The sequence below is a fragment of the Neoarius graeffei genome, chromosome 17 (assembly GCF_027579695.1).
Source record: "Neoarius graeffei isolate fNeoGra1 chromosome 17, fNeoGra1.pri, whole genome shotgun sequence".
NCBI lineage: Eukaryota > Metazoa > Chordata > Actinopteri > Siluriformes > Ariidae > Neoarius > Neoarius graeffei.
This window is the reverse complement of record NC_083585.1, coordinates 43,457,714-43,466,992: the sequence shown is the minus strand read 5'-3', so window position 1 is coordinate 43,466,992 and position 9,279 is coordinate 43,457,714. Positions and strand designations below refer to the sequence as shown.

Below are 9,279 nucleotides of genomic sequence, written 5' to 3'. Positions count from 1 at the left end.
ACATACATGTCAGACTAACACAGTACTCCACAGCTGTTGGAGGAAATGTTGTGCTTTAGTATGTTGATATTCAAACAGTGTAATTTCTTTCATTTTTCATCTCCTCCCTTTTTCCTCCATACCGATTTACAAGTTTACGTTTGCTATTTGCACAGTTGCCTGAGTCGTTGCAATATCATTTCACTCCTGTTGTAAATCTTGTACAATTAAGCATGTGACAAATTTAAAAAATAAAAAATAAAAATCTTGAATCTAGTAAATAAAAGGAATCTCTATTCATTTAAATAAGCCTCATAAATAACCAATTCATCATTTACACTTAAACATCTGTAGAATACATAATAACACAGTTCCTAACAAAGCATTTTGTCATTTCATAAAAGCAAAGTAAACTTAAAAATGACATTCAGTGTAGATTTTATAGTACCACTAAGGGCTGAGAACACTCAACATTTCAAAATGCTGAAATCATGAGCAAAACAATTTTTCTTATCTCAAGAAAATACAGAGATAATGTGTCTTGATGACCTGGGAATTACAATTTGGATGATTAAAGGACTGGCCATATACAGTACTGTGTAAAAGTCTTAAGCACATAAAGAAATACTGTAGAGAAAAGAAACCTTCAAAAATAATGGAATTAAATGTTTCAAAGTAAAAAAAAATACTATAAAGAGCAGTAAACACTAATACATGAAATAAAGTCAATATCTTTGTGATGACCCTTTGTTTAAAAAAGAAATAATAGACTCGGGTACAATTAGTGCAGTTTCATAAGGAAATGAGCAGTAGGTTTTACGGAGCGTCTTCCACAAGCAGCCATGGTTCTTCTGGACACTTTGCTTCTTATTCTTGCAGCAGCCTTCATTTTATTATTATTATTATTATTATTAATTTTTTTTGTCTGAAAAGTGTCTCTTATGTAATATGCTGTTTTCTTTACTGACATACAAACATTTTTTTCTGTAACATTTAATTTTGTGCTGGAAAAAAATGTTTTTGTACTGACTGGATAATGTAGAAGTCATAAAATAAAAATCTGTGACAAAATTTGTACCAAAAAAATAAAAGTAAGGAGACTTTTGCACAGTACTGCACGAGTTAATGTCAGATAGACGCTATGGACAGATCTACAATCTTCACACTCTGAGATTATTCATTATTAAATACATCCCCTGCACCAATGTCACCTCTGGCTCTAGCAATTTTATAAATGAGGTCAGTGAGAGTTTACCCTGTTTGACCTCTCATTATGACTCTGACCGTGCTAGCATGAAACACAGAAAGCACATGATATAAAGAGGTTACTCGAACCTTACTAGATCAGACAGTGCTGCTAGAGACTCACAGACATAAGCTCTGTCTGTTTCAGTATTATTAGACCTGAGATTAGGAACTATTTATTTGTGCTCTTGCTTCTTAAGCAGGAAGAAACCCCAGTATGTTTTTGAAGGCTCCCTTGACAGTATCAGAGAATCTGGTGAGATGTTCAGTTTCACACGGTCATCCTTTCTCAGAAGGATCACCCGCGACATAGACACAGTGCCACGTGCATGCTCGGCCTCACTCAGTTTACGGACTGTTTTGCCATTCACGTGATCGTTTGCAACCAAAGTCACTGTCCCAGTTGTACTTTTACTTGGTTCGCTGTCTATGAAGGTGACCTGGGCATAGGTGTGGTAAAGCCCTTCGGTTTTAATTAGGACCGAGTCATTTTGCAGGAGCAGGGAGGTGTTATCGCAGAAACATGAAGAGCTGAGCGTCCATGATGTCTTGCTGTTTCCTGCTAAACCAAGCATCACAACAATGAACACACAATAAATAAATGAGAAGAGAACTCATTAAATGCCAATTATTCTATACTAATTCTTTCAGGAAGCTAAAACTATGAAAAAGTCCATGTAGTGTATATATATATATATATATATATATATATATATATATATATATTAGTGCTGTCAAAAATGTCGCGTTATTAACGCGTTAACTTGACTCAATTTTAACGGAGATAATTTTTTTATCGCGAGATTAACGCTCTGTGACATGATGTAGGTTTTTCATAAGCTTTTGAAACTGCCAGGAACTTGGAACAGAACAGAGACTTTGCTTAGAAAAACGATAGCAGCTAGACTGTAATGTCACGCCCCGCACAGCCAGAGTCCTCTGCCCTCCCCCCAAAGAACCAGCGCGGGCAGCTCGCGCTGCCACGCCTCGGGACGAAGAGCCACGGTGCTCGGCTTAGGTTTCGTTTTCCCATCGGCGGCTCCAGCCCGACTTTGCAGTGGCTGTGACAAGACGTGTTATACGGAGCCGTAGTAACTCATCCCCTCACTTTTAATTACCCGAGTGCATGCCTTAACGCAAAGCGTGCGCACGGGTTATAACTCGTGCACGCGCATTAATATCTCGTACACACGCCTTATAAGTCGTTCCCACGCTTTATTTTTTTATTCACCATGTACCCTCTACGGCTCCGTAGTGTTATGCTCTGCAATAAAAAAAAAAAACCATTGGTACAAAGCAAGCCCATTCACTTTTTTATGCTGATAAAAGAATTACAATGGTTTTTCATGTGACAAAAATGTGCGATTAAATTGCGATTAATCGCGAGTTAACTATGACAGTCGCGACATTAATCGCGATTAAATATTTTAATCGCTTGACAGCACTAATATATATATATATATATAATCTCATTATCTCTAGCCGCTTTATCCTGTTCTACAGGGTCGCAGGCAAGCTGGAGCCTATCCCAGCTGACTACGGGTGAAAGGCGGGGTACACCCTGGACAAGTCGCCAGGTCATCACAGGGCTGACACATAGACACAGACAACCATTCACACTCACATTCACACCTACGGTCAATTTAGAGTCACCAGTTAACCTAACCTGCATGTCTTTGGACTGTGGGGGAAACCGGAGCACCCGGAGGAAACCCACGTGGATACGGGGAGAACATGCAAACTCCACACAGAAAGGCCCTCATCGGCCACGGGGCTCGAACCCGGACCTTCTTGCTGTGAGGTGACAGCGCTAACCACTACACCACCGTGCTGCCCGTATATGAGTGTTTTACTGGGAAATACACCACTCGTATTTTTCATACAAACTACATCCAAGACATTGAATAACATATTTTCTGAATGTGTCAGTCATGAGGAAATCGATGAATTGTTTTGATAAATTTGGGTACTTTTTGTTTGTGAATGTGTCTGTATAATAAACATTGGCTTGAAGATATGAAATTTATCTTCCCGTGTTGAAAAACTTGCATTTTTCATACAAAATACATCGCGGATCTGAGGGAAATATTTAAATAATATTGGTTGGCTTTGAGTAGTATATCAGATATATTCCATTCAACTAGCATGATATTGAACGGGTCGAAAACGAGTAGCTGAATGGAATATATCTGATATACCATGAAAAAAAGTCAGCCAATATTATTAAAAAGAAGAAACCTTTATTTATTCGTCACATGCACACTTCAAGCACAGTGAAATTCATCCTCTGCATTTAACCCATCTGAAGCAGTGAACACACGCACACACCCAGAGCAGTGGGCAGCCACACCAGAGTGCCAAGGGAGCAGTCAGGGGTTAGGTACCTTGCTCAAGGGCACCTCAGCCCAAGGCCACCCCACGTCAACCTAACTGCATGTCTTTGGATTGTGGGGGAAACCGGAGCACCCAGAGGAAACCCACGCAGACACGGGGAGAACATGCAAACTCCACACAGAAAGGCCCTCACCAGCTGCTGGGTTTGAACCCAGAACCTTCTTGCTGTGAGGCGACCATGCTAACCACTACACCACCATGCAGCAATAATAATAATAATATTATTATTGGGCGGCACGGTGGTGTAGTGGTTAGCGCTGTCGCCTCACAGCAAGAAGGTCTGGGTTCGAGCCCCGTGGCCGGCGAGGGTCTTTCTGTGTGGAGTTTGCATGTTCTCCCTGTGTCCGCGTGGGTTTCCTCCGGGTGCTCCGGTTTCCCCCACAATCCAAAGACATGCAGGTTAGGTTAACTGGTGACTCTAAATTGACCGTAGGTGTGAATGTGAGTGTGAATGGTTGTCTGTGTCTATGTGTCAGCCCTGTGATGACCTGGCGACTTGTCCAGGGTGTACCCCGCCTTTCATTCGTAGTCAGCTGGGATAGGCTCCAGCTTGTCTGCGACCCTGTAGAACAGGATACAGCGGCTAGAGATGATGAGATGATGATTATTATTATTATTATTATACATACACCAGAGGGGAATCATCAGGACCTTCTCGGTGTTCAGAAAAGGCCCAAACATATCAGCATTTCAAATGTTATATTTAATTTCTTTCATTCTTTAATTTCTGTTATAATTTCATTATAATTATTCTCTTCTAATTTGGCCTCATTTCTATCAAATTTGCTTGAAAGGGTTACTGTCCTGAAAACATTAAAATAGAGTTATCCAATGAGATTTTTTGTTTGTTGTCTCTAGGTAGAGAAGAGTTTAAGTCAAGTCAAGTTTATTTTTATAGCACTTTTAACAATAGACATTGTCGCAAAGCAGCTTTACAGAATTTGAATTACTTTAAACATGAGCTTTAAACATGAGCGAGTTTAGAGCTGCTCACTCATTGGTTTGGACTTCATTGCCGGGACAGAAGGCCATGGCAGTGTATGTTTATGTAGGAAGTGACAGATGAATTAACCAGTCAGATTTTGAGTTGTAGTGGGAGGGACCAAAAATTTATCGCCTTCGGCCTTCTGGAAGGCCAACGCAAGCTTAACCACGAGTCGGCGGGGCAGTGAAGTCACCTTCCAGCCAGTGTAGCATTCATCAGTAGTATTAGCGAATGCTAATTAAGCAGTCAAGCCAGTGCTATCGAGGGCAAGTAGCAGAGGCTAACAACCGAGAAACTAAGATTTCTGTCTCCAGACTCTTCTTCCACGCTGCATGCTCACCACAGTATTTTTCACTCAGACTTAAGTATTCATTTCCCTATGTAATTTACTTAGTTACTTTTAAAATCAACATCAACAACTACACACAACGGAGCGACCTGGCAGCCTGCCGCTAATCTCTTGCAAAATTCTTTGCCCTGTTGCTTTTTTGGTGCGACTGGCTAAGTTTTGGCTGAGCCCAAGTCCCAGCTCTAATAGTAACAGTTCGCCAGTGACATACACACTCTCTTTTCCAGTTTTTTTTATGTCTGTTGGTATGTTTTTATCTTGTAAGTATGTGTGAAGAATATCTAATGAAGTTTTGGAAGCCTTTCAGGTTTTCAACACGTCTTTCTCTTTCCTGGTGAACAAAGAAAAGTAGAGGCTTTGTGCTTGAAACTGATATCAGAATGTGTGTGTGTTCTAGAAAAAAAAAATGACCAAAACTGGTTTTAACCAACATTCTGCCAATAATACAATAATGCATTGACATATTGACTTTGATAAAATCATAAACATAGATTTTACCAAAACAACGTAGAACTGTTTTTAATTCAAGCTACTGTCTAAACTCGCCTTAGGGTCGACCTGCAAAGATCATGTTCAGGAAAAAAATATTTTCAGTCAGTCTGAATAAAGACGTCTAAAACCTTACTAGCTAAGCATGTTTTTCTCACAGAACGTCACGCTGTGATCAGGTTACTGGACAGGATACACGTCATAGCAAAAAGGACATAAGCCTAATCAATTCATTTTGTAATCAAATACTACCGACTGTAAACTGATCTCCGTTGTTCCTGCGCCATCCCGTCATTATCACAAGAGACAACAACAGAAATGTCAAATGACCTTATAAGGAGTAATTACTAACAAGAAATTTAGTCAAAAGAACAGAACTGCCAGAATGAATCAGAGATTATTTTCCCACCAATATTAACGTTAGCAGAGATCAGTTGAGCATAGAGACGTTGATGGCATTTAAATGCAGCAAGTGAATTTTACCTCAGCTGAGTAAAATTCAGAGACTGATGTGAATGAGGCACATAAAGTGAAAACTCTTTTCCCATCGTAAACTTAGAATTCTTTCAAATTTGGTAGTAACAATCTGTTTCCATTTGTAGATTATATTCAGGGAACTTTCAGTGGAATTGAAATTTGATCTTTAAATGTAATTTTCTTCTTTTTCACTTTTAAAATGATAAAGCTGTGATTCAGATATGTACAAAATGGAAACATGCTTCAGTTCAGGAGAACCTGCAGTTTCAGAACTATATATGTGTATATGTGTATATATAGTACAAAAGTCAAATTTTGACCATGTGAAGGGGTTTCCCAGGCCACTTAAGGCTATTTAATGTTGTAATCTACTTTTTTTTTTTTTACTTGGGAATTTTAAGCCTTTATTCATCACATGCACAATGATGAATAAAGAGCACAGTGAAATTCTTTCTCTGCATTTAACCCATCTGGAGATGTGAGCAGTTGGGGGTTAGGTACCTCGTTCAAGGGCACTTCAGCAATTCCTGCTGTTTCAGGGAATTGAACCAGCAACCTTTTGGTCCCAAAGATGCTTCTCTAACCATTAGGCCATGGCTTAACTTAAATTTTTTTTCTGAGGGGGGGAGGAGGGATTTTAAACCTTTATTCATCACATGTACATTAGAGCACAGTGAAATTCATACAAAATGATATGAACAGAAAGAACTCACTAACACCTGGTGGGTTTCTGTGTACAGATACTGAAATGAAAGAATAGTCTGTGTTCAACTTGTAGGAGAGATTATGCATTGCGGTGTGGAGGAGCACAGATCTACGTTAGTGCGTAGTATCGAGTTTTGCACAAAACTGATCAGCGTGCAGTTGAAACCAACGTACATTAGATTTCAGTCAGATAAACATATTCCATATGTGTAGGCCCCAAGCTATAAACCTAACCACATTTAAACGTATGAACACCCACTTCCGAGCATCAGCGGATATTAGACCCTCTCCCCACAGTTATCTCCTTTTCCGTGGTGATTCACAACGCACCTACGATTTCAGTGTTGAATTTTCCTTCTGGTTTAATCTGTATGTTTGCTTATTTATTTACCTCCCTTGCAAATCTTGAACGCTAGCTAAAACAGGGATTACAGCTACTATGAAAAAAAATCACCAGAGACCTTTGTGGTCAGTCAGTGAGTAGGAAGTTCCATAATCGCAAGTGCTTTCAGTCTTACGTAAGCATACTGTAAACTGCATATTTTTAAACATTGCTGAGTTGTTTTTGGACTGACATATCTCAGTGATTAATGCCTACAGCTGATGGATTTAAGAAACAGCTTGTATTTAATGTCCAAATGTGTTAACTTTGCTTAGTCATCCTACAACTAGTTCATCCATAATTAAAAGCGTGTGTGACACTTCCTCAATAAAAGAGAGAAAAGGAACAAAATAATGAAGTCATTGGTCAACTGAAAGTCCCTATCTGAGTTTTGTTTCATTGAGACAGAGAAAGGGAACTAAACACTTTGCTTACCCCTCACAAGATCGATGTGATCTACTGAGCTCGGCCTAGAAGCTGAAAAAAAAAAAACAAGCAATTTTCACACTCAGTTAGCAATCAGAGCCTTTCGTAAACTAATATTATTACATACATGCATTTACTGCAGATCCATTATTTTGTAAATCTCTTTCACAAGCTGGACAGAAAATATAGGGAGTTTGTAACAAAGACACCACACTGTGTCATCATCATGCAATACATATTGTATACAACCATTTGCAATTACTATCTAAAGTTAAAGGTGCATGTGATGTGTTTGCGGCATGCATAACAAGAGGAATGGGGGGAATATACAAATGTCTCCATAAAATAAATAAAGCCATATTCCTTCCTTTACTTAACGATAGGTTTTCCAACCTCAAAACTGTTTGCTAAGCAGCTCTTCATAAAGTGTGTGGTGGTCTATTTAAGACCTTGTGTTTATCACTGTAAGTATTAACAGGCATCTGAGTACAAGAGTGAAAACCAACAAGTGTGGATTACGTCATACAAATGACTGCGAGTCACAAGTGTTTTGCTTCACAAATATAGTGACAACATTACATTCCTCACCTCTAAGGGATTCGAAAGTAGATGCATCATGGCCTAAAAGACAGATATTCAATTGTTATTTTTACAGCCCATATGAATCTGATTTTACTGAACACAAATTAATAAATTCACTTTCACGTATCATTTCAGACACAATGACCAACTACAGACTAAAATAAACCTACAGCTATAATTAAAAAGCCATAATAAATAAAAATATAATTAAAGGCATAATCAAGCATACCTGTATCATTAACTTTTTCCACTGTTTCTCTGTTCTGGATGTGAATAATTATTTTATAAATCAGTGGTTATTTTTGAGTAATATAGTCCATTTATCATATTGCTTGAGTTGAGCTTATTGCTACACAAATATTTTGATTTGAGATGTACCTGGTTGCTCCCTGTAGCAATTACTGCAACCATAATCACGATGGAGATGGATAACAGGAAACACCAGCTGACCAAGAGGTTGAACCTGTAGCTTTGGTTGTGCATCGCTTACTGAAAGGATCAGAGAGAAAGACTGGTGAAAAGAGAAGCTACACAATCCACAGTAACTCTACAAGACATGGAGCTTCTCAGTTAGATGCAAATGTGAAGATTAAGAGGCTGCCAGACAGTGGTGTGCTTAGCACTTATGTAGTGTGTGGTGTGTGTGGTGTGTGTGTGTGTGCGCGCGCGCTATTTCAAGTGGTATTAAAACAGTTCTGTGATGTGACAAAACACACTGGGTTTTCACCTATACAAGGTGTTTTCCCCTTTAACCCACATAGAGAATTCACCCACAGGTGAGTGAAACATCCTACAGTGAATTACACAGCACAACAACTTGGTGTGCGGGACAATTCTACTTCTTAGGGAATTCTTCAAAGTATGATTTCTTTTGCAATGTGGGTATTGTATCCAAGTTAATGATAAACAGCTATTTTGCATGAAGGATCATGGAAATATGAAACAGACATGGTGCATGATGGTGGATTTGGTCTAATACTTTTGAATCCTAGGGTGCCCCAAAAGTCTTCACACATAGGGGAAATTAAGGCTTTTTATATAAATGTCTTCCAAAATTGTATTGGCCATACCTAGTTATTTCTCTCTCTCTCTCTCTCTCTCTCTCTCTCATATATATATATATATATATATATATATATATATATATATATATATATATATATATATATATATACACACACACACACACACACACACATATATATATACATACACACACACTACCATTCAAAAGTTTGGGGTCATCCAGACAATTTTGTGTTTTCC

The 9,279-nt window shown here is 38.6% G+C and overlaps 1 protein-coding gene across 1 annotated transcript; it reads right to left on the bottom strand.

The window, feature by feature from the left end:
• Positions 1-1,119: 1,119 nt before the first annotated feature.
• lta (lymphotoxin alpha (TNF superfamily, member 1)) lies at positions 1,120-8,496 on the bottom strand. Its single transcript, XM_060897978.1, has 5 exons — positions 8,392-8,496; positions 8,243-8,276; positions 8,020-8,052; positions 7,441-7,482; positions 1,120-1,786 (listed from the first exon to the last, which is right to left on the bottom strand). Exons 1-5 carry the CDS (start codon positions 8,494-8,496, stop codon positions 1,401-1,403), a joined length of 600 nt encoding a protein of 199 aa, XP_060753961.1. The 3' UTR covers positions 1,120-1,400.
• Positions 8,497-9,279: the final 783 nt, after the last annotated feature.